We start from the raw sequence: 24,641 nt of genomic DNA, 5'->3' as shown, positions 1-24,641 counted from the left end.
TAAACGCGAAACACGCAGCGCTCGGCGTCCCATCGCTTGCTATGGCACCGCGCGCTTCCGCCGCCGCCGAGTTCCGCCCGCTCCGCACCCGCGCYCGGGGGTTCCTGGTGCCGGTCCGGCCCCACCATGGCTCTCGCCGGGCGACGCGACGCGCCCGAGCCGCCCGACTTCGGCATCTTGAAGCGGCTGGCGCGGGACCAGCTCGTCTACCTGCTGGAGCAGGTCTGGGGGGCACCTAGGCCARGGATCCCGCACCGGGGCGGGCGTAGGGAATCGGCGGGATCGGTRTCGGCCCTGGGGTTGGGGATCGGGAGTCGGGGTCAGGCGGGGCAGCCGGTGGATGGCGTCCCACGCCTGTCTGCCCGCAGCTCCCCGGSAAGAAGGACCTGTTCATCGAGGCCGATCTGATGAGCCCCCTGGACCGCATCGCCAACGTGTCCATCCTGAAGGTACTGCGGGGTCCGGTYGGACGGCCCCGGCCGCCCCTGCCCTCCGCCCCCGCCCGCGCTGAACCCGCGCCGAACCCGCGCCCTGTCCCCGCAGCAGCACGACGTGGACAAGCTGTACAAGGTGGAGACCCGGCCGGCTGCCGGCGCCAGCGACCAGTGAGTGCCCCGGCGCCGACACTGCCCGCGGCTCAGAACGCGCCTCTGCTGGACCTCTTGCTGCTCGAGCGGAGCTGCGGAGAGGAGGGTCCGGGCCAGGCAGGGACGGCTACAAGGAGCCCCTCGCTCCCCTCTGTGATGCAGGTTCTGCTTCCTGGTGCGGCCGCGGGTCAGGACGATGAGGTTCATCGCCGGTGAGTGTGGCCCCAGAGGCAGGTGCCTCTCACCCGGGTCTGGTGCTCTGCACTGCTGTGTTTAGGTCTGAGAGAGGCTCTCAGCGAGTCCTGTGCCCGGGGTCTCACTCGTGCCTGGGGTGATCGATCCCTGTGAGCCAAGGGACCATGGGCCCAGGGCAGCGGTGCCTGGCAGGGTGGGCAGCTGTACAGGGTCTTTGCGGGGTGTCCACAGATATTATCAACGCTGACAAGATGTCAGGGAGGAGCAGAAAGTACAAGATCATCTTCAGCCCCCAAAAGGTCAGTGCTGCCTGTTCCCCTGTCAGTCTGTACCTGCCCAGCTTTTGCATCTTCCACCCCTTCTACAGACACCAAAAGTTCTTTGTTTCCAACCCATAAGTGTTTAAGTAAACCCACGTACAACACCTGGGAAAGAAGCAGCCCCCCCAGAGCTTTTCCTGCTCAGAGCCTGCCTGGCCCTGAGGGTCTCCCCTTCCCTTCCAGTTCTATGCTTGTGAGATGGTGCTGGAGGAAGAGGGGGTCTTTGGTGGTGAGTAAAGCTGCAGTGCTGGCTCGGGGTAGCTAACGCTGCAGGATCCCAGTTAAATCCCAGTGCTGGGATCCTTCTGTGGGCAGGGACAGGAAAATGGGCAGGGAACGTGGGTTCTTTTGAGGTTGGCTGGCTGCCAGCCTGCGGGCAGGTATGTGCCTGCCACAGCATCAGTCCCTCTCTTCTGCCTGAGAAGAGAAGAGAGGGTCCTGCCACCCATTGTGTCTGGAGCTCCTCATGCCTTATTTTGGGGCTGCTGTGATTCTTGGGGCTCATCTTGCATAACTGTCCCGTAACCCTGTTCCAAACCCAGATGTCACCTGCGATGAATGGTCATTCTACCTGCTGCCCCTGGATGAAGACATCATCAGCATGGAGCTGCCTGAGTTCTTCCGTGACTACTTCCTGGTCAGTGGGACATTGAGAGGGGTGACAGSCCATCCTGTCCCTTGTGCCTCAGTGGGGCTGGGGACAAGGTGCTGTTTGGAGAGCAGGTGTGACATCCTGCTCAGCCCCTCAGCCTGCAGGGCGGGCCCTGTGTGTGCCTAGGGGTGGTTTTTGTCGGGGAGTGGCTTTTCCATGATGAGCAGCTTCAGGACATCCCATCACGTTCCTCCTGGAAGTTCCCAGCACAGGGCCCGCTCTGTCCCCATCCCAGTCCCCTGCCATGGCAGTCCTTCCCAGCCAGCTACCCACACTCGTTCCCTGGTCCCACAGGAGGGAGATCACCGCTGGATCAACCCCGTYGCCAGAGCCCTACAGTTGCTGAACTCCCTGTATGGCCCTTTTGGGAAGACTTACGGCATCGGCCGCTGTGCGAAGGTGTGGCTGGCGCCAGGGGTCCCTTTGGTCCCCATCACGGGTGCAGTTTGCGGGGACCTGAACCCCATCAGCTGGGTGGCAGCATGTCACCACACAGGCGGCACTGTGTTTATACCTCCTCCTGGGCAGATTTTTGGGAGGTCTCATRTGCTAAGGTGGGCAGCAGAGTGGTGGCTGCTGCTTGCTGGTGTGTGGCAGAGCCCACCATGCCCTGGAGGGAGAGCATTTGTGCTTGGCCTTGGTTTTCAGCCCCACTGCATGGCAGGGCCCTTGGGGGGAGCCTGGTGCTGCTCCCCCGCCTTGGCACCCTCTGCCCCTCACAGATGAGCTACGAGCTGTGGCGGGACTTGGAGGAGGAGAGCGASAGCGAAGGCCAGGGCAGGAAGCCTGAGATTGGACATGTTTTCCTCATGGACAGAGGTGGGCTGGGGCAAGGGCAGTGGCCAGGGGCGAGCAGTTTGGGCAGCAGGTCCCGCAGAGGGGCAGGGAAAGCCTGTGTGGAGTGGCAGGAAGAGTGGGACAGCAGCCTGGCTCTGGCTCTCCTTGCAGATGTGGACTATGTGACAGCGCTGTGCTCCCAGGTGGTCTACGAGGGGCTCGTGGACGATACSTTCCGCATCAAGTGTGGTAGGTGACTGGGGACGGTGACAGGGCAGCACGGGGTGCTGCACACAGCTGGACAGCATCTGCAGGGATTATGCCTGGCATTGCCACCACGATGGTCCAGTGTGGTGTGCTGCTGGAGGCATCTACAGGGACAACCCTCACTCTGACCAAGTGACTGGGCTGGCTTCCCCCRGCTCTACTGCTTCTTTACAGCAAAGCTTGTGCATGTGGGAATATTGCTGTGTCTGGGACAAAGCAGCTCCTCACTTTTCCCTGCAGGCAGCGTGGATTTTGGGCCGGATGTCACCTCTTCTGACAAGAGTATTAAAGTGCTGCTCAATTCCCAGGACAAAGTGAGTCCTCACAAGCCTTAGGGGAGATCCCTTGTTGGGAGGAGGCAGAGCAGACCATTCCCTCCCCTAAACCTGAGCAGGAGTGGCTGGTGGCTGCTGGGTCTCCAGAGTGTGGGTTTAGGCAGAGAGACCAGAGAAACGTGGTCTGGGGCTGCAGCTCCACTTCTTCTGAACCTGTCAAGAGTCCCTGCATGGAGGGCTGTGTCACAAATGAGTGTTTTAAGGTTGCTTAAGCAATCACTGGCCAAGGTGTTGGCAAAAACGGGTTTCAGGTAAGAGCTGCAACATGACAAAATTTGTTGGCTAAGTTTTAAATGGTTATAAAGCACACAGACAAAAGGTGAACAAAAATTACAAATCAATTAATCCAAACCAAAATCAACCCAAAAATATATACGTGGAGGTGGAGGTGGGGAATGAGGGGGAATGAAAAGGATAGGAAAGGGTAAGGATAGAAAGGAATATGGAAGACCCTCCTGTTGAGTCACAAGGTTCATAGTAATTTTCCACCCTGGCCACAATTCAGGGTGTTATCTAACTATGGAATTTCATAAAGAAAATATTACTCCACTTGGATTTTCACATTACAAAAGTGAGTTTCCCAGGCTGTTCATTAAAAAGCAGGAGCTCATTAGGCAGTACTAGTTCCTGGAAACAGAGGTTTCTGCTAAGCTGGAGAGGAGCTCAGCCTCGGTGCTGTTGATCAAGGCTGCTCCGTAAGGAGCATTTCTCAGATCATGGTGTGTCCTGGGTCAGAGKGATGCACCAATACAGGCTGCTGTGCCACCAGCTAGTGTTTTGGGGCACAGGTGCCACATGGCCAATGTGCTGTGCAGGTTGCTGGGGAGTGTTGGCCCTGGGGTCTGTGCAGGGCTGCAGCTGGCTGGGGCTTGACCGCTGTGGTGCTTCCACAGGTGTTCAGCCAGATTCGCAATGAGCACTTCTCCAGCGTGTTTGGCTTCCTGAGCCAGAAGTCACGGAACCTGCAGGCACAGTATGATGTGAGTGTCACCCTGCCGTGCAGGACACCTGCGGCACTGTCCTTCTGCAGCCAGGCCATGATCATGATCCCCATGCTCTCCCTYCCGCAGCGGCGCCGGGGCATGGACATCAAGCAAATGAAGGACTTTGTGTCCCAGGAACTGAAAGGACTGAAGCAGGAGCATCGCCTGCTGAGTCTGCGTAGGAGCCTGASGGGAGGGAGGGACCCTTGGCTGTACTGCCAGTGCTGGAGCTCTGGGAAAAGTGGGGGGTTGGGGGGCCCTGAATGTGCCCAGGAGGGGCAGGTCAGGAGCTGTTGGTGTGTGCCAGTGCCCACAGAGCCCATTCCCCTCCAAAGCMGCTGTGTCTCTTGGTTGTGTAGATATTGGTGCCTGTGAGTCTATCATGAAGAAGAAAACCAAGCAGGACTTCCAGGAGACCATCAAGGCTGAACACTGTGAGTGCTGCTCTGTGCTCCTATCTGTGCCTACCCCCATCCCAGTCAGACCCATGGCCTCGCTTGCCCCAGGCCCAGGCAGCCTCACTCCTGAGTGTTCCTGCATGGCCAGCATTCTCCCAGTCCCTTTTTTTGGGGCTGTCTCAAGAGCCTGAGTAGGGTCAGGCTGCACCTTCTGTGTGSTGGAGTGAGGGCCCCATTCCCTGGGGCTTTGGGAGGGCAGCTGAGCCCAGAGCTCAGACCAGCTCAGTGAGCTGGCAAGAGCCCTGCAGTGAGGCTGCCTTTGCCCCTGCCACAGCACTGTTGGAGGGCTTTGACATCCGTGAGAGTACCAGCTTCATCGAAGAGCACATTGACCGGCAGGTGAGACCATGGGGATGCCTACTCCAGCTGCCCCCTTCTGCTCCAGCTGACTGCCTGCTCCCCACAGGTGTCCCCCATCGAGAGCCTGCGCCTTATGTGCCTCCTGTCCATCACAGAAAATGGTGAGTGCCCAGCTGTGCTGGGCCAGAGCGGGGGCCAGGGCGGCCTCTGAGCCCCAGCCCTGGCATGAGACTCACCTGGTTCTCCCCACAGGTCTCATCCCCAAGGACTACCGTTCCCTGAAAACCCAGTACCTGCAGGTGAGGGGCCTGGGCAGTCACTTCAAAGCAAGAGCTGTGTCAGATGGAGGTTCCCCTTCCTGTGGTTCTGGCCATGAGGGGGGATGGTCCCTGCCTCCACAGGCTCTTCATGAGCCTCAGCATCCCCAGGCAGTCTACAGGATAGCCCTGCCTCCACAGGCTCCATGTGAGCCCCAGGCTCTACGTGCCCCTGCCCTGTGCCTGTGGAGGACAGGCACAGGGGACACCCCCCCCCCGCAGTGGGGACACCCTGTCTGCTCCCCATGCTCACACACGGGACTCCACACTGATGCAGCTGCCCCATTCCCAGAGTTACGGGCCCGAGCACTTGCTGACTTTCCACAACCTGAAGCGCATCGGGCTGCTGACGGAGCAGTCAGCCGGGGAGACCCTGACGGCCGTGGAGAGCAAAGTCAGCAAGCTGGTGACAGACCGTGCTGCAGGTGAGCCAGCACACTGCCCCATGTCCCTGGGAACCCGGGAAGGGGCSCTGCTGCCTCAGATCTGGCTGGAAGCACATGGCAAACGTGTGGGTTGCAAGCACCAAGTGTGTCTCCAGTGATGGTGCTGCAGGCAGGGCAGTGAGCTCTGCTGTGGGGGCACTGAGGCTGGCAGCCACCACGGCCATTCTCCAGAGTATGCAGCTCTGCACATCTCTGCCAGCCTGGCTTTGGGATCCAGAGCCTCTTAAGATATTTCTCTTTGTCATRTTTTCCAGGAAAGATCACAGATGCGTTTAATTCCTTGGCCAGAAAGAGTAATTTCCGAGCCATAAGCAAGAAGCTGGGGTTGGTACGTCCTCGTGGGGTGCTGGCTGCCCACAGTGCCCAAAGAGCAGAGCTCTGCTTAGCCTGTGCCTGTGCCTGGGCTGCAGGCTCAGCACCTCAGGGACACACAGCTYAGGGCTGGAGCTGCTGCAGCTGCTCCAGGCAGCCTGGGAGCTCCTCCCCAGGGCTGGGGGCCACTGCCAGCTTCCGACTGTGCCCTGACCCTGAGCCCTGTGAGTGTGGTGCAGGGCTGGGGCTTTCCTTGCCTGCTTCAAACACAGCAGTGGCAATGGGCAGGCAGCCCTGTTTGCTCTGTCCTGAGGTAATGAGAGGTCCTAGGGTGCTRGTGAGGTGACATTTCTGTCCCTGGCCTCCACTGCACAGCCCACCTAGGCCATGCAATCCTGGCTCTGGCGTGGCAGGCAGGAGGTGGGGACAGAGCTGTACTCCAAGTGTCTGTCCCTCCTCACTCCTGCACCTCTGGGGGGGTTGAGGCCCCAAACAGCCAGGTCCTGTACCCCTGGTGTCACCTGTCTCTGCAGATCCCTCGTCTGGATGGCGAGTATGACCTCAAAATGCCTCGGGACATGGCGTATGTTTTCAGTGGGGCCTATGTGCCCCTGAGTTGCAAGATCATTGAGCAGGTGAGCTCACCTGGCACTGGAGAGAGCCGGGCACATCCCCTTGAGCCCCCATCTCCTTTTGTGGACTCCAGCAGGGGTCCCTCTGTTTAGGGCAAGGGCTGATGGTGTTCATTGACTGCTCTGAGCCTCCTGAGCAGTGCCCAGCACCCAGCCTGACACCCCCCTGTCCTTCAGGTGCTGGAGCGCCGGGGCTGGCAGGGCCTGGAGGAGGTGGTGCGGCTGCTCAATGGCAATGAGTTCTGTGTGTCAGGTAGTGGTAGGGGTGAGCTGGGGGTGGTGAGGGTGGGGAGTGGTATGTCCTACAGCACTCTTCCCTATGCAGACAGCGCTGTGGAAGACAACCCTGCCTGGGACTCCCAACGTGTTGTTCTCGCCGTYTTTCTGGGGGGCTGCACCTTCTCTGAGATTGCAGCCCTCCGCTTCCTGGGGAAGGAGAGAGGTAGGTGCAGCCTGGGAAGGGCAGAGAGCAGGCAGGAGCTTGGGGATCCTGCCATTGCAGCATGCAGCCAAGCAGGGTCTGTGCTCAGGGACCAGCACTGGCCAAAACCCATGGGGAAGAGGGTGGTGAGGTACACGGCTCTCTTGGAAAATGGGCCGGGATAGGGCTGGGAGTGTCGGCTCCCCCACAGCACTGCTGGGGCACCGACTGGCCTCTCCTGCAGGGTGCAAGTTCATCTTCCTGACCACGGCCATCACCAACAGCGCCCGCATGATGGAGGCCATGATTGAGGCCAAGGCCTGAGGGAGGGTGCCGAGGGAAGCCTGCCAGTAAAGAGCTTTGCTGACCCCGACCCGGCCTGGCGCTGTGTGTGTGTGTGTGTGTCTGTGTGTGTGTGTGTCTGTGTGTGTGTGTGTCTGTGTGTGTGTGTGTGTGTGTGTGTGTGTGTGTGTGTGTGTCTCTGTGTGTGTGTGTGGCGGGGGCGCTGTTCGGGGGCGGTGCGGGCCGAGGGGCGGCTCTCGGTGAACCTCCAGCGCATGCGCGGAGACGCGCAGGCACCGCCCGGGCGGGTGCACGAGCTCCCGTGCGCGCTCACGGGGCCACTGCCAATCGTGAGCGCGCGGTGGCGCCGTTACATGCGTCAGGGCGGCGGCGCTCTCGCTCCGGATTGGTTGGAAGAGCCGAGGGCTCTCCACTCCCATTGGCTGGGGAGCRGCTTGGGGCGGGGCGGAGGCGCGGGGGGCGCGGCCCGGGTGGCGGTTGTGGGCGGGGCCGTGGTGGTGCGGTAGCCAATCGGTGCGGCCGGGAGGGGAGTTCGAATCGGCGGAGCGGCGGCAACGCAGCGCGGAGCGATGAGGAAAAGGTTCGGGAACGGGGGACCGGGGGGAACAAACCGGGGGGAACCGGGGCTGGGGGTCACGGCTGGACGAAAGCGCCAGGGGGACTGGGTCAGGAAGTCACACCGGGACGGGCGGCGGCTGGGGCGGGGGGGGTCTGGGGCCCTGGGCCTGTCCCTGGCCACTGACGGCCCGCGGTGCCCTCAGCGAGGTGCTGGCGGCCGAGGCCGCGTCCTGCCTGAACCGGGCCATGGCGGCGCTGCGGGACATCTGGGAAGAGATCGGTATTCCCGAGGAGCAGCGCCTGGAGCGCACTGACGTGGTCAAGAAGCACATCAAGGTGAGRGGCGGGGTGGGGATCCCAGTGGTGGGGCGGGGTCACCGGTCTTCTGTTGAGCCGCGTACTTGCTGCAGCTGCAGCGGGAGCCCCGGGACCCGAGCAGCTCGGGGTGAGCTCACCCAAGACTGTTCCCTCGGGGCCCCAGGGAGGGGCTGGCCATGTCTGCTGGGAGCACCCGGGCATCCCTGCCCGACTGTTACTGCGCCTCTGCCCTCGTCCTGTGCAGTACCGTCCCACTGGGCTCCCCGCATTGCCCACACCTCGCTCGGGCCCAGCAGTGGGTCTCTAGCGGTGGTCCTGCTGTCCTACCCACTCTCCCTGCATGTGTCCTACCCACTCTCCCTGCATGTCCCCCGCCCACTCTCTACTCCCACGCCCTGTGTCTAACCACACCTCTGCTGCAGAGTCTCCTGGACATGATGGTGGCAGAGGAGGAAAGCCTGAAGGAGCGTCTCCTGAAGAGCATCGCCCTGTGTCGGAAGGAGCTGGACACCCTGTGCAGGGAGCTCCAGCTGAGCCCCTTTGAGGTGAGATCTGGGRTCCTGCTGGCAGCAGTGCTGCTGTCAGACCTCTGCTTGGGTGTCTCTAGGACCCAGGCGAATATCTATTCAAAACTGTTTTTCCAAGTGCTTGGTAGAGCCGGGGGCTTTGTGGCTCCTCACAGGCCAGGCATTGGTGGGTAATTCTGTGGTGCTGTCCAGCACCTTGTTTTGTGTGTTGCTGGTGTTCTTGCACCTTCCTGGAGAACATCTTGCTCAGACACAGACGTTGTGGCCCTGGTCTTTGTTTAAGAAGCCTGAAGGTGTGGGAGAGGTGTGGAACTGAGCTTAGTTTTGGCCTCTTGCAGACAGAGGAGGAAAGCACCATCCTGCAGATGGAGAAGAACCTGCGCACACGTGTGGAGGTGCTGCAGAAGCAGAAGCGGGACCGGAAGCAGGAGCTGAAGGCCCTGCAGGATCAGGACCGAGACTTGTGTGACATCCTGTGCACAGCTCTGTTCAGCATCGACAGCGGCAGTGTGCCCAGCCTGGAAGATCTGGACCGCTACCGGCGCCATGTGGCCTCTCTCAATACCCTGAAGGTGAGCATGGAGCGTGAGGGTGTCACTGAGGGGCCTGCAAGGGAGGGGCCCTGTTTCCTGATGCTGGTCTCACCCCCAGGAGCAAAGATGGGAAGAATTTGTCAGCAACAARCGTCAGATCATTCTGCTCATGGAGGAGCTGGACCATACCCCAGACACCAGCTTTGAGCGAGATGTGGTGTGTGAGGATGAGGAATCGTTCTGCCTGTCCGAGGACAACATTATGGCCCTTCAGAACCTGCTCAAGCAGGTATGTCAGGCTCTGAGGGAGCGCTGGGGGCTGCTGTGTGTCCTGACAGCAGCTGCCATCGTGACCTGAGGGCAACCACTACGTTTTGGGCAAGGTTGTGTGCTAGAGCACTCTTTTCAGGGGGCTGGAGGACATGTAGTATGCCAAGAGTGTGGCTTTGAGCAAAGGCTGTGCTGACCCCTGCTGTGCTCCCTCCAGCTGGAAGCCCGGCGGGCCCTGAATGAGGCTGTGTGTGAGCAGCTGCGTGCCAGGATCGTCGCACTCTGGGAGAGGCTGCAGATCYCAGAGGAGGAGAGAAAGTCCTCAGCTGTGCACATGGCTGGGTCCAAAGTCAAAACGAGGAGAGCTGTAAGAGCCCTGCTGCATTTACGGTGGGAGGGCTGGGTGGGGACGGCAGCTCCTGGGGATCTCATGCCCCCATTTGCTCAGTCAGGGGTGAGGGGAGCAGGCCAAATTCTGCCCTCATGGAAGGAGGAGCTGGAGGTTGGTGCTGGCAGCTGCCTCATTTTAGAAAGTGGCTCATGCAGAAGATGAATTCTGTTCTGCTCTTCTTCCCTGACCTATGCTCTGGTCCTGGGGACAGTTGCAGCTGGAAGTGGACCATCTGGAGGAGCTGAAGCTACAGAATATGAAATCTGTGATCCATGCAATCCGGGCAGAGCTGGCTGACTACTGGGACAAATGCTTCTACAGCCAGGAGCAGAGAGAAGGCTTCAGTCCCTTCTATGATGGTGGGTGCTGGCTGGCCAGGCAGTTTTGGGGAGGGATCCCAGGGGTTCTGGCAGCCCCTTGATTTGGCTGTTGTGCCCTTCCAGAGGATTACACAGAGACCCTGCTTGAGCTGCATGACGCTGAGGTGGGCAAGATGAAGATCTACTATGAAACACACAAAGATCTGTTTGAGGCTGTTCAGAAGTGGGAGGAGAACTGGAAGCTGTTCCTGGAGCTGGAGGTATTTGTCCAGGCAGGAGCATGCTGGCTCATGGGTCAGTGTGTACCTCTGCTCTCGTGGGCAGAGCACTCTGGGAAGCAGCAGAGAGGCACTGGGCAGGGATGGAGTCTCAAGTGCTGGGATGTYTGTGAAGGGCTGCCTCCTCTGGGGCCTTTACCACATGAGGTTGAGGGGACTGGGTGGTATATTTGTGTCTCTCCTGACCCCCCCTTCTCCACCAGAGTAAAGCAAATGACCCCAGTCGCTTCACCAATCGTGGAGGGAACCTGCTGAAGGAGGAGAAGCAGCGAGCAAAGCTGCAGAAGACACTATCCAGGGTAGGTGCAGCCCTGGGGAAGGGCCTGTGGTCACAGTGACAGAGGAAAAGGGATCCTTGGGTGTGGGGACACCTGCATCCAGGGCAGCCCCTACACTGTCCTCATGTCCTGAGCAGCTGCAGGAGGAGCTGGAGAGAAAGATTCAGACCTGGGAGCAGGAATTTGAGGGAGYTTTCCTGGTGAAGGGGCAGCAGTTCTTGGAGTACGTGTCAGAGCAGTGGCAGCTATATCGTCTGGAGAAGGAGAAGGAGAAGCAGGAGCGGGTGAGTACAGAGCTGAGCGTGTGGGCTCCTGCCTGGGTGTGTCCCTGACTCCTGCCTAAGAATGCCAGCTTAGGGGAGTCCCTGCTGGGCCCCAGCCACTGCCCTGGGCTCTGCCTGCTCATTCCCAGCCTGGAAGTGGCAGGCAGTGGGGCAGGCACTCATTGCTGTCACAGCCTTGTGGGCCGAGCCCCTTTCTAGCCCCAGGCGCTGGATACTGTAAATCTCTGATGAAATTCCTGCTGTGCCAGGCTGTCAGCAGGGCAGTGCCCACTGGCAGTGTCACAGATGCACCAGCTCCATGGTGCTTAGGTGTGTAAGTGCAGCTGTTTCCCACAGCACCTGAAGAAGAGCCGGCAAATAGAGACAGAGATGCTCTACGGCAGCACCCCACGGACACCCATTAAACGGCGCATGCTCAGCCCCCACACACCTGCCAAAGTAAGCAAGGTAAAATGTCCCTGCARAGCAGTGTGATACACTGGGGTCCTGCCTGGAGCTGAGCTCTCCCTGGGCGGGAACACAGCCTTTGGCCCCGTGGGAGGTGGGGGAAGGTGTTAGGATGCTGCAACTCCATGGAAAGATGTCCCTTGTGACGTGCTCTGCTTTCTCCTCAGCTCCACGGCACCTCCATTGCCAGCGCCACCCCCAACAGCACGGTTCGCTCAGCCTTTGGGGGAACCATCTCCCACTCACCCACATCTCGGCTGCCACCCTCCGGGAAGAAGGTAAGGGGCCTTGGGGGAGTCCCTGCCTGGGGCTGGGCTGGAAGGGACAGATGAGCTGAGGTGTTCAGCTCTTCTTGCTGTCACCTCATGTTCACTGCCTCTCCTGCTGAGCTCCTGGGGGACAGAAACCCGTTTGTTAACAGTCTGCTTTGTGAGGCTACTGCCATCCTGCTGGGGTCTTTCTGGGACCCGAGGGAAGAGGAGGGTGGCAGGAAATCTTCCTCCAGCCCAGATTTCTAGTGTATTTCTGKTTTTAGGGCTGAGCCTGCAGCTTGGGGGACCTTCAAAATGTGGGTGTGCTGTTGGACAGGGTCTGAGCACTCTGGTCTAGTGTGTGGCATCCCTGCCCATAAAAGGGGGATGGAACAAGATGGGCTTTAAAGTCCCCTCCCCCCCAAACCATTCTAGGATTCTGTAATTCTGTCCTGTATTTTTCAAGGACCAGAATTGGACCCAAACTCTGGAGAGCTCCTGGCACTTCTCTAGCTCTGCAGAGTGATGGGTAGTGAAGCTGCCACAGCTCTCCTGCCTCTGCTCAATTCCTGCATTCCATAACTGTCCCTTCTCCACAGTTTGGCCGGGCCCGGACTCCCAGCCGCATGGCAGCGAAGCCCCCCCGACCCAGGCTGAGGGAACGGAACAAGGAAAACATGTCCCAGCTGGATGGAACCACCCTGAGTGGTGGGTGCACCCCCACAGCCCTTGCCCAGCGTAACCACAGCGTTAGTACTGTTGCCAGCACCTATTCTGAGTTTGCGGTAATTCACCTCTTCTAACCCCACACCCCTCACTGCGCAGCACAGGACCTTTGCTCCCTCCTGTCCCAGCACCCCGTGGGGCTGTGTCCCCCCAGTGTCCCCACACAGTGTCCCCACCATGTCCTCTCAAGGGCAGCTGCTCCTGCCCCTGCTTGTGACTCCCCACGGAGAACTTCAGAGTTGGTGGTGGAGGGCCCGGAACAGCCAGCTGGGACAGACCACAGCACAGGGGACAGGCTGGGGTCGGCACTCCTGTGCAGGGGCAGACCCAAGGCAGAGCCCCTGAGCTGAGCCCAGGAGTGGACACTGCTTCAGTCCCACCTTCTCCAGTGGTCTCTGGGGTGGTGCAGTGAGCAGAGGCTGGGGGGTGGGGCTGCCCCAGCTCTCTGYTAGTGGATGGGGCTTTCCTCTCTCAGAATTAGGGACCTTRGGGGYCCTGGGCACTGCAGTCTCTGTCCTYCCATCAGGCTAGGCTGAGCCTGAGCTTAACCCTTGTGTGACACTACCAAAAATTTTTTTCTTTATACATTCTAACAGACAAAGGTATTAATGTTCATTTGCTACAAGTTACAYASTTGCATATTCATTTCTATTCCATCTCCTTTTGGCAGCCAGGCYTGCCCTCCCTGCTTCCCCACTGAACCATGAGGCAGGAACCCCCTCCCTGCTGTCCCCTCCCTTCCCTCATCCCCCTCTCGCACTTGTTCCTACAGCGCGAACTTTCAAAGGCTTCCAGCTTTGAAAGCACCTCTCGTGTCCTCAACTCCACCACCAACACCGCCCTGTGATCAGCCCCTGCTCCTGGCGTCAACCCCTGCAAGGCCTGCAGCATCTCCACTCCACAATAATCCTCCCCTTCATTGCTGCTTTAGAAATGTGCTTTTATTTAAAAAATTTTTCTAGATGTTGTGAATAAAGTCCCTGTACAGCCCCCACCTCTGAGTGTATTTGCTGGGTCCCTSTGTGGAGGGAGAAGGCAATGGAAGGGTTGGGGCAACCCAAAATCTCAGGGTGTGGCTCTGGGGAGCCTCAGCCAATCAGGAACCGAGCTGAGGATGCAGCTTTTCCAGCCAATCAAGTCCAGCAGCTCCAATCCACATCCTGATGGCTGAAAAATGTGGTCCTTGCATCTGCATCCTGTGGCTGAAAGAGCTACAGCTCCAATCCGTGCCCCAATTGGCCAAAAAGTCTGGTGCTTCCATTTTCATCCTGACTGGCTGAAAATTCAGCCCGATCCTGTTCTGTGATGGGGCTGCCTGCCCTGGCCCCGAGGACACAGTGGTCCTGGGGCTGGTGCTGCAGAGCAGAGCTCACCCTCATTCTCCTCTGGCAGCAGCCATGGGTTGCAGGTTTCAGGACCCTCACTGCTCCAGCACACGTACGTAGGTGGTCCAGGGCCCACATACCACCTCCTCTGCCCGCAACCCCTTGGCCACCAGGTGCTCGACACAGCGTGCCCGGTCAGAGCTGGTGTTGTCCCCATGTCCCAGCTGTCCGTATTTACCTGCAAACACACAGCCATGACACAATGTGGTCCTGGGGCCTCACAGACCAATTGCTTCTGGTGGTTGTGAGGAGAGAGGGAGCACAAGAGCCCTCCGTACAAACAGGACTCGTATAGCGACAAAAGAGCCAAGGGTGAGARAACAAGAACCAGAAGCTGTTCCTGGGGAGTTTGTATGGTCCCAAAGCAGAGGTGTCACTTACCCCAGCCCCAGGTGTAGAGCTCCCCGCCTCCTGCAACAGGGATGGCACCATCAGCCAGCACCCAATGAGCTCCGGCCCCTAACTGTCCTCCCCCTACTCCCAGGGCCACTACCCACCGGGTCCTGGTGAGCCCTGGCTCCCCTCAGCCCCCTTGCCCCTCAGAGGCACTGGCCCCTGCCCTGCTGGGCACTCACGTGTGATGACGGCTGTGTGTCGGGACCCACAGCTGACTGTGCTGACCTCCAGATCCTGTGGCAGATCCAGCAGTGCTGGGAACGCCTGGATGGAGATGAATTCAGCATCCGCAGCAGCCGACTGCTCCCGGCAGGGCATCCGCTTGGTGTTTCCTGCAGAAGAGCCAACTCCCCGCTCTCAGCAGTGACTGGGTACCACCAGCATTGTTTGCAGGCTCGAACCACACTGGTCCGGCATCAAGCTGCTGGGGCTGTGCAGGGACCCAGCCACGCTGCCCCCAGCCCAGCCAGCAGCACTTACCTGCACCCATGTCCTCATCCTGCGCCCGCTCTTCCACCAGCGCTTTGGAGGGCAGAGCCAGCTGCCCCGACTCGTTCCAGCCCCACATATACAGGTCTCCTGCCTCTGTGGGGCGGGGCAGAAAATGCATCAGGGCAGAGCTTAACCCTGAGCCCCACTCGGTGGCAGCACAGAGTGCTTCCAGGGACACCAGCACCCCGTATTACCTGAGCCAGGTCCCACCAGGGACCCAATCAGCATCCCAACCTCCTGTGCCCAGCCCAGCCCCTCACCGCTCACGCTGGCTGAATGCCACCCGCCGGCCGCCACCGCCTGCATGGGCACCCCCGCCAGTGCCTCCACCAGCCGCGGCTGTGGCTCCGACTCCAGCGTCCCGTGGCCCAGCTGCCCGTGCCTGCAGGGACACACAGGGACAGACAGACACGCCCATATCCCACTGCCTCCAGCTCCCGTGCCTCCTGCCTACAGCCCCACAAAGCCCTTCCTACTGCCACCAATCCAGCCCCAGGCCAGCAGAGCCTTGGCAGCTGAGGGAACAACCACAGCTGAGYAGAAGGGTCAACTCTAGGAACAGGGAACAGCCAAGCGCCAGTGGCAGAGCGATGCCCAGCACCAGCTGACCACAGTTACAGCCAGGGGTCAGCAGGACACAACAATGGGACACAGCACCAGGGGCTTGGGTTGTCAGAGCTGGGGCAGAAGCAGGAGGAGCTGACAGGAGCTGCAGGGGTGAGAGGAGCAGTTCAGCTGCTGCAGAGTGGTGCCTGTTTGGTCTGGGGAGCTTCAGTGTGACAGCTCAGGATGTCAACAACCAKGCTGATGCATAGCACTGGAAAGGTTCTTCACATTCCATACGGGAAATCTGCAGAAGACTGAGGCCAAGAGACACAGAGAGCTGAGGAGCAGGGAAGGTCAGGCTGCAATGGGAAAGGGGCTCCAGGCACTCCTTCATAAGAGGACAATGGTGACCACGGCCAGCACTACAAAGGGGTGAGCTGGGCCAGCACCTGGCTATCATACAGCAGAGCTGCCACATTGCGGGCACAGCTGGCACAGGCATGGGTGAGAGGATTCTCAGCTGTGTTGAACAACCAAATTCCAAAACCTTAATGCTCAAGTACACATCTCCAAATATAGAAACCTTTCCTCTGAAGGGAAGGCAAGAAGGACCAAATATTGTAGTGTCTGCAAAGCAACAACTGCTGATGTAAACTGAGTGTTGTGTTTGCCATGAGTTGTGTTCGCTACCAGCCAGCCCAGAGCCAGTGACCAAGGAACAGGGACTGGGGAGTGAAACACTCCTGAGTGGTGAGAAACAGGCAGGGCCCTGGGCCAGGGCACACAGCTCTGTGACAGCGACTGATCATCAATGCTGGATTTGCCTTCCATAAGCAGCAAAAAAGAACACAGCAACCCTTCCACCCTACAGATGAGAACAACGAGTTCCTGTGGCCAAGCCTCATTATGCACCAGCAGAACGCAGGGATCTAGGGCAGGAGAACCCATGGCCAGGATCTCCAGAGCCCCCTGGGAAAACCTGACTGGGGCAGCAAATGCAGAGACAACCCCTAAAGAACAACAAACACCTTTCTGAGAATAAACTGAGTGATGCCACTTCAGTTGTTAAATGCACCCAAGTTCAGCTGCTGGCAGGTAGCTGTGGGGCTGGAGGCTTTTCTCAAGGGGTTCCCAAGAATATGCCTCTCCCACAGGCTGTACCAGAGGGATCTGGCACCAAACCATCACAGACTGATAGAATCGATCTCCAGTTCAGAAACACAAGAATTTTGGTGCCAGCAGGTGCCTGTGTGGCRAGTTACAGAGAAGCAGGGATAGAACTGGGACCTTGATGGTCACACAGAGACCCAAGTATCCTTGAAGACTGCCTTGAGAGAGCCAAAAGTCAGAACAGAGGCCCTACTGCAGCCAGAGCCCCAGCACCTACAGAGAGATCCCCATGGGGCCAACAAGGGCAGACCCTGTGGGAAAAGGGGCACAGCCGGGCCAGCACTCCCTGGGAGAAGCGGTGAGTTGGGATACCTGTACAGGGGGCAGACCCGGCTCAGGCAAGAGACAAATCCAATCCATGGGGGTGAGCACGGGGCAAATGCAGTTGGTGCCCCGATACCTCTGTCTCAGCTGTAACCTCATATTCCCAAGACCACCCTCACGGGAAGGTCAGGAGAGTTATCCTGGTCCTAGGCAGTACGTGCAGGCTAATGGGCACACAGCCGCACAGGTGACCTCCACTCCAGCATCCTCTCACCTGCACTCCCCGCAAAGGACTTCCCATATCCCCCACACCACTTCTGCATCCCCATCATTTCCTCTGCATTCCAACAGCACAGCGTTTGTCCTGGAGTTCCAGAACCCCCGCCCCTTTCCTGCACCCCCGTGCCCCGCTTACCTGCCGCCGCCCCAGGTAAAGACCTCTCCGGCGGCGCCCAGCGCCAGGGCGTGCTCCGTGCCCAGGACCAGCCGCCGGGCCCGCACGCCAGCCGGCAGCGCGGTGAAGAACGGCGGCCGCGGCGTGGCGAAGCCGCCGGGCAGGAGCGGCAGCGGCCGGCAGGGCTCCGGGGGCAGCTCCCGGCTCCAGGCGGGCTGGCCGTGCAGCGCTCCCCTCAGCGCCTCCTCCCGCCGCCAGGCGCGGGCCGCCGCCGGGCCCCGCAGCACCAGGTGCGTCTCGGAGGGCAGCGCYTCGGCCCAGCCCGGCAGCCGCCGCCGCAGCCCCGCGCTCCGCAGCTCCAGCCCCGCGCCTGCCGCGGCGGCATCTCAGCGACCGGCGCTGGGAACAGCCCGGGGGACGGGGCGGGGACAGCCCAGGGGTCTGGGGGGACGGGACGGGACCGTTACCGGAGAACCGGCGGGGCGGGAGGGCTGGGGGGTCTCATCCCGGGGAAAGGGGGGGACAGGACGGACCGAGGGGACCGGCGCGGCAACGCAGGGTGGGAACGGGACCCGCCATCCCGGGGAGCGGCGAGAGGAAGCGGGACAGGCCGGCCAAGGGCCGCACTGGCCCCGCGGGAGGGACTGGGACCGGGTCTCCGGGAGGGCCGGGGGCGCTCACCGGTCTCCACGACCACGTAGCTCCAGGCGGGCCACACGCGGAAGATCCCCTCGGGGCCCGCCTCCAGCCGCCACGGCCCCGGCCCCGGCCCCGGCTCCCCGGCCGCCTCTTCGGGGCTGAACCCGAACACGAGCCAGGCGCCGGCGGGCGCCGCCATGGCTGGGGCGGGCACCGGGAGAGGAGGGACCGGAGGTGACGGCAGAGGGGCGGACAGACACACAGACACACAGACAGAGGCCGGGCCGTGGTCCAGGAGCAGCTTTAGTGTCACCGGGTGGGCTCATCCCCGGCGCGCCGGTCCCGCCCCGGGCCGGCCCTCCCGGCTAAGGCAGACGGTGACAAAGGCAGTGGCAAGCCCTATCTCCCCCTCGCTCCGGGCGGGGCAGCGCGGCTCCGGACAGTGCTGAGCCTGCCCCGTGTGCGGCCGGACCCCGCCAGGGCCCCCCTGAGAGCAGCGTGTGAGCACCGGYCCCCACAGCGTGTGCGGGAGCCCCGGCAGCTTGTGCAGCGTGTRTGGAGCCCCGCGGGCCCTCAGGCCTGCTCAGGGTTGGGTTTGATGAGCCCATAAGCCACGGCCTGTGCTAGGCTCTCCTGTGCCGCYTCGGCCACCCGCGGCTTGTCCTTGTCCTTGGCAAGCACCGAGAGGATCTCCAGCATCTCGCTGGCGATGAGCTGCTCGGCCACCTCCCKTGCAGCTGCCATCATGTTCATCACCACCACAGCACCACGGTGCTGCAGCTCGGCACTGGGGCTCAGCAGCAGGGCCTGCAGGATCTCCAGCCAGTGCACCGTCTGCAGGGAAATGGGACCAACATCACCACAGACCCTGAGAGAAGGCTCCCAGCTCCCAAGCCACAGCCACGTTTCAGAGTCAGGCTGAGGTCGTTGACAACAACAGGTTGTTGTCTTCTGGGCCCAGAGCTCCAGACCACTCTGGGAGCGGGGAGGGAATATGGGACACAGGGTGCTGTCCCAGGGTTCCAGGTGCCCCCAGCCCACCCTGGGCACTTACCACCTGAGGAATCCGCTTGCAGATGGGGGGATGCAGGGCAGTCAGCATGGCCAGGGTCCCTGAGGCTGCCCGCCGCAGCTTCTCATCCTCCTCCCCACTGTACAGCACCATCAGTTTCAGCCGGTCGCTGCCCTCAGCCAGGAACAGCTCCTGCACCTGCACAGGAGGAAGAGGAGGGAATGGGTGGGAGTGTRGTGGTCTGGCAGCCCAGCACAGACCCTAGCCCAGCCCCAGCTTCACCTCCTTGCTCATGGCCATATTGCACATGCACTCAGTTGCAGCCAGCCGGATCAGCTCGTGCTCCTCAAACATGTACCCCTCAATCATGGGCACAGCCCGCTCTTTCAGGATCTTCTGCCTGGGGGGATGGGGGGCAGTGAGCGCTCCCTGCTCAGGGCAGCCCACCGAGCCCAAGGGAACAGCCAGCCCCCMTCTTTCCCCATCCCTACCGCAGCCTCTCGCTGATGCCAGCCAGGTTGGTCAAGGCCATCARCCCCTCAAAGTTCTCCAGGCCCGTGCGCTGCAGGTGCAGGAGACTGACCAAGGGCCGGACCACTTCGTAGATCTGTGGAGACAGCACACAGGGAACCGAGTCAGTGCCCACTGCTGCTCCCACATGAGCCCCTGCTTGGCAGACCCAACCYTCAGCCCCAGCCCCAGCACTCACCCGCTCCCCAGGGAATGCCATCTCCGGGTTGGAGGTGATGGTGATCTTTGCTAGGGCCTGCGCTGCCTTGGTCTGCCCCACCTCAGTGCCCTCCAAGGACAGTGGGATCAGAGCCTGGGGGCAGAAACAGCAGCTTGTCCTGCAGCCAAGGCCACAGCACCCAGAGCAGCCACAGCTTCCCCCAGCCTCATGTACTGAGGGGCCACTGCAGCCCCTGCTGAACCCTGGGGCAGTGCAGGGCAGCAGCACAGCAGAGCCCATGTCCTCACCTTGCCTCCGCCCTGGGCAACCACACCACCCCGGTCCTCTGCCTCCTCCACCAGCGCCAGGAACACTCTAGGGACCAAGTGGGACTAGTTAGAGCACTTGGAGAGTCACAGTGGACCCAGGCTGCATCAGACTCCTGGACATGGCCCCTACTGTCCAGGAGCTGGCCTTCACCACAGACGTGTAAGCTCACCAGCAGGATGCCAGCAGCCTGGGAACCCAGCTCCCTCCTGCCCCCRGCACGCCCGCACCTGGAGATCAGCTCCCGACAGGAGTTGGTGAGCGCTGGGTTCTCGCTCTTCACCATGCAGGCCAGAGCYGACACCACACCAGCCGTCAGCAGCTTCCGCACCCGCCGCTTCACAAACTCTGGCTTGTCCTGTCCCACAGGCWGGGTCACATTTGGCTCAGGAGCACACCTGGGACCCCAGGCTCTGTCCCACCCACCCACTCTCCTCTCAACCACAGCTGTGCCCTGCTCACCTTGGGGTGCTGCTCTGGGATGTGTTGCTTGGCATACTTGGCCAGCTCCAGCATCTGCGGGTCTGGCTCCTCGTGGTCATAGCTGTTGGTGCAGTTCACCAGTGTGGAGGCAACAGCGTAGAGCACACTCCTATCCTCTGACTGTGGTGACAACAGGTACCCGTCACACTCGTGGTAGGGAGGAGCAGCCAGGACTGCAGCACACCCAACATCTTCCACACATTCCAGCCCACAGCTTGAGCCCCACACCCACTCCAACATATTTCTCTGATGCCAGGGTGCCCACCCCACARCTCTTGGTACACACCTTGGCCAGGTGGAACATGGCCTGCATTGCTGCCTTGTCCTCCACAAACTCCTCCTTAACATCCGCGTCGAAGGTGAGGTAGGCCAGGCCCTCTACAGCCCAGCGCCGTGTGCCCGCATCGATGGCCTCATTGCAGAGCCACCTGGGGGAGTGGTCCCTGAGCCTGGCTGTGGACAGCTGGACAGCCCGGCTGCAGGGAACCCAGCCGTGGGGCACCTTGCCCACCCCCCAGTCCTGGCCCACTCACTTGCGGCACTGCTTGGCCAGCTTCATGGTGGATCCCTCRGCAAACTGCTTCATGCTGAAGTCGGTGCCTCCAGCAGAGCCCAGCTTGCAGAGCCCCTGCAGCCAGGAACAGAGTGTGGGAGCAGGAATGGGTGTAGGCACCCTGAGGTGCCTCCTGGACCCCCAGCAGGGAGGGGCAGCGCTGTAACCGGTGGTCCTGCACCCACAGCCCACCCCAGGGCTCAGCTCCGCCACACCCCATCCCACCATGCTCACCACRAGCGCACGGATGCGGATGCTGTCCTTCTCGCTGTGCTTGTAGATCTCCTTGAGCAGGCTGACACCGTTAGCTGTGATGAAGGAGGCACGCTTGGCCTTGTCGGCTGCATGGATCAGTGCTTCCACTGCTACCAGCTGGTGGGCCTCAGAAACAGAGGCACAGAGGGACAGCACACTGTCCATGATCCCCTCCAGCTCTAGCACCCTGTTCCCTGCATCTGAAGGACCCTGCAGCAGGCAGGACACTGTCTGAATGGCTCGCAGCTTTCCMGGCAGCTCATGCCCCTCGAACCAGCTCCTTCAGGGAAAGACCACCAGAATAGGTCAGGTGGATCCCACCTGCCTCTTCCTGCCCCACCTGCTGAACGTCCCAGCAGATGGGAGATCTGGTGAGTCTGCAGTTGGCTTTAGCACTGAGGGTGATAGGTGCTGCCAGGCTGCAGATGACAAAATCCCCACCACCCCTGACTCACCTCACATAGTCCTCACACAGATGGTGGAAGTTTTCCCTTTCRGCATCACATTTCAGGTCCTCATACAGTTTGCTCAGCAGAACAGAGGCACTCATCCGGCTGTTCTCTGTCATGGGCAGGCTGCCCAAGCTGCCACACACTGTRCTGCCCACCTCCAGGATTTTCTTCAGGCCTGGGAAAGGTCAGACACCCTGGTGAGGGGCACAGTGGCATGTRCAGAGCCAGGGCAGAGGGGCACGATGCCCCAGCAGGATGTTGCTGGCCATTCCACTCACCCTGGTCAATCACCCAGAGGCTTAAGCTGTTGTTGCTCTCCTTTGGAGATTTCCTGGGCACCACTTTGATGAGCAGGTTGAGGGCATTGTCACGGCCATGCGCTGAGGCCCCTTCCAGCACTAGCAGCTCCAGAAGGTGCTTGATGAGTAATTTTAGGTCCCTGGAGGAATCTTCCAAAAAGGACAGTGCCCAGCCATCAGTGCCCTGGGCGTGGCCTCACCCCCACTGTGATACAACTGGCAAAGATGCTTCCATGACCACGGGCTTCTGCCTCCTGTTAACCCTGGACCAGAACCCATCTTTGCTGCACGGAGTAGTGACAGGGAGCAGCAAAAGAACCCATGGCATCTCTGCACCTACCTGGGGCTCTCCCCCTTTAACAGCCGGCTGAAGCGGCTCACACTCACCCAGCACCACTGCATCCTCCTTCCCACGGAAATCTTTCTGCAGCCCCTCCTTCAGGGAATCGAATATCACGTGCAGCAGGTTGCAGGCAGCCAGAGACACCTGCTCATGCTCCACACCCAGCACTGCTGAGAGACGGGGGGCCCCCAGTTCTGCCACGATGGCCATAGTCTACAAACACATTGGCAGGTACAAGCACATTTGTCTTCTGGAGGCCTTGGGGAAGCCTTGGCATTTCCCAGCCCCTTATCAGGATGCTTCTCTCTCAAAAGTTCAGGCCTGGGAGGTAACAGCTGAGAGCTCCCTGACACTTTTCAGCTTCCCCAGCATGGCTTTCCCTGGGCACAGCAAGGGGATGTGGTGGAACCTACCCGAGACCGGTGGCCAGAGCACAGCCCTACAAGWGTGCGCAGGGCTGCCAGCATCAGGTCAGCCTTGGCCGTGTCCAGCAGCTGCGTCAGCAGCCGCACACCGTCACTCTGGAAGATTTTTTCTGCTCCAGCCTCTTCTCGTGCCAGCACGATCAGGTTCTGAGCAGCCTGGGGAAGGAGAGTTCTGTCTGGGTCACAGCAACACACTGCACAAGGAACTGCTGGCAGCTGTAGCCACCCATGCTCTGCCTCTGTCTCAGGGAGCATTCTGTGGGGAGGGCAAACCCAGCCTGCCCAGGCAGCACCACTTAGTCATGGTTGACCCAGGAGCACCAATCCTCCCCTCCTTTTCTCCCAGACACAACACTGAGCCCTGCTCCCTAAGCTCAGACCTTCTGCTTCTTGTCAGCATCCTTTTCATCAAGATCCAGCAAGATCTGGAACATCTGCTCGACCTTTGAGTCCGTGCAGGACATAGTCTTCATCTGAAACAGAGCAGAGAAGGTCTCAGTCCTCCCCACGTCCCCCAGCTACCCACAGCCACAGGGGGCCTGGCAGTCCCCCGCTGCCCCTCCACTGACCTTCTCATGCATGCTGCTGCCCAGGGCACGCARGGCCTCATGGAAAGCCTTGTTCCTGGGCTCCAGGCTCACGCACCGCTGAAGGTCACTGACAGCCTGGTCCAGGCGGCCCAGCTGCTGAAGCGCCTGGCTGCGGCGGAACAGCGCCTTCACATCCCGGCCATCGGCCTCAATGGCTGCGCACAAGGGGTTCTGTCTCAGAGCCCATGGCCTGCCCCGGCACCCAACTGCCCCAATGGGCGGCACAGAGGCTGCTCCCCCCCAGCCCCCATGGCAGTACCTTTAGTTGCATCAGCCTCTGCCTTGGTGTAATCCTCCTGTGGAGAGAGAGGAGAAGGACAYAAGTGAACACTGCCTGCAAAGGCCCCATGCAGCCTACACACCTCACTTTAGGGACTGGGAACAGAATGGGAACAGCAGCACCGAAGACAGCAAGCCAGCCCAGTGGCACACCCTGTCTTTCCCAAAATACATTCCTCAGAGGGTGTCCAGGGAGCCATATGTCCCTCAGTGCTTTTCAGGCACTTCTGGTTTACTCAAGCCCCTAAAGTTCCTTGTGTTTGTCCCTTGCCCAAGACACAGATGCCCTGCGGGAGAACAGAGATACTGCGACTGCTTGGGAACAGCCCCAGGCACAGAGGGAGTGTCCTGGCCCACATAACCCAGGTGGGACAACGAGCAGGGACAGAGGAAAAGGCAAGCAGAGACAACAGCTGCCATCAAGAGCATCCTGCCCAGGGGCTGTCAGAGTCCCCCGCAGAGATCACCTGGCCAGAGCAGACAGGCAGGGCGGGCGGCAGCAGCACAACCCGGGCCGGCCGGGCAGGTTCCTGCAGGGCCGCGGTGACGCACMCGCCCAGCGCTCACCAGCTTCAGGTAACACGCGGCCCGGTTGCGGTGCAGCACGGCGCGCTCCGACGCGGCGTCGCTCAGGCTCAGCGCCTCCGTGTAGACGGCGAGGGCGGCGCCGTGATCCCCCGCCTGGAACAGCGCGTTACCCCGCGCCCGAAGCTGCTCCGCCGTCACCTGCCGACGGACACCGGCTGGGACACGGCTCTGGGCTCCGCACGGGCGGCTGCCCAGGGACGGACTGAGGACAGGGGACCCCGGGAACAGAGACCCCCATTACAGGGACCCCCGGAACAGAGACCCGCCCGTCCCGGCTCACCGGCTCCTCCATCGCGCCGCACCCGTGACGTACCGCCGATCGCCTGGGGAACCCGGACGCCACCGCCCCTGTCAGGTGACGTGAGAGATGGGCGGTGCCGAGCCTGCAGCGCCGCCCCGCGGACAGGCGGTGCCAGCACCGACCACGGGCAGCCTCGTGTGTGTATCCGTGTGTCCCTCCCCCGCACGCTCCCCCCGCGCCCCGCACCTCGGGCTCCGAGTGTTTCCCCCCGTACATCCACCCGCGCCCCGCAGCCCCCCGGAGTACGAGTGTTCTCCCCCGTGCCTCCCCCCGTACTACACCCCGAGATGCG

General features: G+C 60.9%; 4 protein-coding genes across 6 annotated transcripts; 2 read left to right on the top strand and 2 right to left on the bottom strand.

Moving 5' to 3' along the window:
• The first annotated feature begins 56 nt into the window (after window positions 1-56).
• Window positions 57-7,492, top strand: VPS33B (VPS33B late endosome and lysosome associated). Of its 2 annotated transcripts, XM_057369960.1 has the most exons (23): window positions 57-222; window positions 369-449; window positions 544-605; window positions 750-799; window positions 1,014-1,081; window positions 1,286-1,331; window positions 1,645-1,739; window positions 2,049-2,153; window positions 2,477-2,573; window positions 2,703-2,780; window positions 3,039-3,112; window positions 4,027-4,113; window positions 4,204-4,294; window positions 4,476-4,550; window positions 4,849-4,913; window positions 4,981-5,035; window positions 5,127-5,173; window positions 5,484-5,616; window positions 5,892-5,965; window positions 6,483-6,584; window positions 6,759-6,834; window positions 6,907-7,023; window positions 7,247-7,492. In XM_057369960.1, exons 1-23 carry the CDS (start codon window positions 127-129, stop codon window positions 7,324-7,326), a joined length of 1,854 nt encoding a protein of 617 aa, XP_057225943.1. In that variant the 5' UTR covers window positions 57-126; the 3' UTR covers window positions 7,327-7,492. The 2 variants fall into 2 exon arrangements, with proteins under 2 accessions (XP_057225943.1, XP_057225942.1); XM_057369959.1 differs by having other exon boundaries at window positions 6,759-7,023.
• A 325-nt stretch (window positions 7,493-7,817) lies between these two features.
• PRC1 (protein regulator of cytokinesis 1) lies at window positions 7,818-13,333 on the top strand. Its single transcript, XM_057369967.1, has 14 exons — window positions 7,818-7,885; window positions 8,067-8,199; window positions 8,604-8,726; window positions 9,047-9,280; window positions 9,360-9,530; window positions 9,729-9,878; window positions 10,114-10,261; window positions 10,346-10,482; window positions 10,704-10,799; window positions 10,916-11,062; window positions 11,399-11,509; window positions 11,677-11,787; window positions 12,360-12,545; window positions 13,259-13,333. Exons 1-14 carry the CDS (start codon window positions 7,875-7,877, stop codon window positions 13,331-13,333), a joined length of 1,833 nt encoding a protein of 610 aa, XP_057225950.1. The 5' UTR covers window positions 7,818-7,874.
• A 138-nt stretch (window positions 13,334-13,471) lies between these two features.
• RCCD1 (RCC1 domain containing 1) lies at window positions 13,472-18,046 on the bottom strand. 2 transcript variants are annotated; one of them, XM_057369962.1, is made up of 7 exons: window positions 17,815-18,046; window positions 17,155-17,503; window positions 15,020-15,141; window positions 14,748-14,852; window positions 14,447-14,599; window positions 14,253-14,282; window positions 13,472-14,049 (listed from the first exon to the last, which is right to left on the bottom strand). In XM_057369962.1, the coding sequence occupies exons 1-7, from the start codon at window positions 17,969-17,971 to the stop codon at window positions 13,907-13,909; spliced, it is 1,059 nt and encodes a 352-aa protein (XP_057225945.1). In that variant the 5' UTR covers window positions 17,972-18,046; the 3' UTR covers window positions 13,472-13,906. The 2 variants fall into 2 exon arrangements, with proteins under 2 accessions (XP_057225945.1, XP_057225946.1); XM_057369963.1 differs by lacking the exon at window positions 14,253-14,282.
• Window positions 18,047-18,057: 11 nt separating this feature from the next.
• Window positions 18,058-24,408, bottom strand: UNC45A (unc-45 myosin chaperone A). Its single transcript, XM_057369953.1, has 20 exons — window positions 24,329-24,408; window positions 24,028-24,186; window positions 23,441-23,477; window positions 23,161-23,336; window positions 22,972-23,064; window positions 22,580-22,747; window positions 22,211-22,379; window positions 21,803-21,973; window positions 21,528-21,699; window positions 21,052-21,352; window positions 20,798-20,892; window positions 20,551-20,692; window positions 20,244-20,384; window positions 20,012-20,139; window positions 19,763-19,829; window positions 19,494-19,607; window positions 19,276-19,391; window positions 19,067-19,184; window positions 18,827-18,982; window positions 18,058-18,606 (listed from the first exon to the last, which is right to left on the bottom strand). Exons 1-20 carry the CDS (start codon window positions 24,338-24,340, stop codon window positions 18,346-18,348), a joined length of 2,796 nt encoding a protein of 931 aa, XP_057225936.1. The 5' UTR covers window positions 24,341-24,408; the 3' UTR covers window positions 18,058-18,345.
• Window positions 24,409-24,641: the final 233 nt, after the last annotated feature.

Source organism: Malurus melanocephalus, unplaced genomic scaffold, assembly GCF_030028575.1.
Source record: "Malurus melanocephalus ecotype Western Australia unplaced genomic scaffold, MMel_1.1 scaffold_116, whole genome shotgun sequence".
Classification (NCBI taxonomy): Eukaryota; Metazoa; Chordata; class Aves; order Passeriformes; family Maluridae; genus Malurus; species Malurus melanocephalus.
Note: the sequence above shows the minus strand (reverse complement) of the source record. Positions and strands in the feature narration are given on the sequence as shown.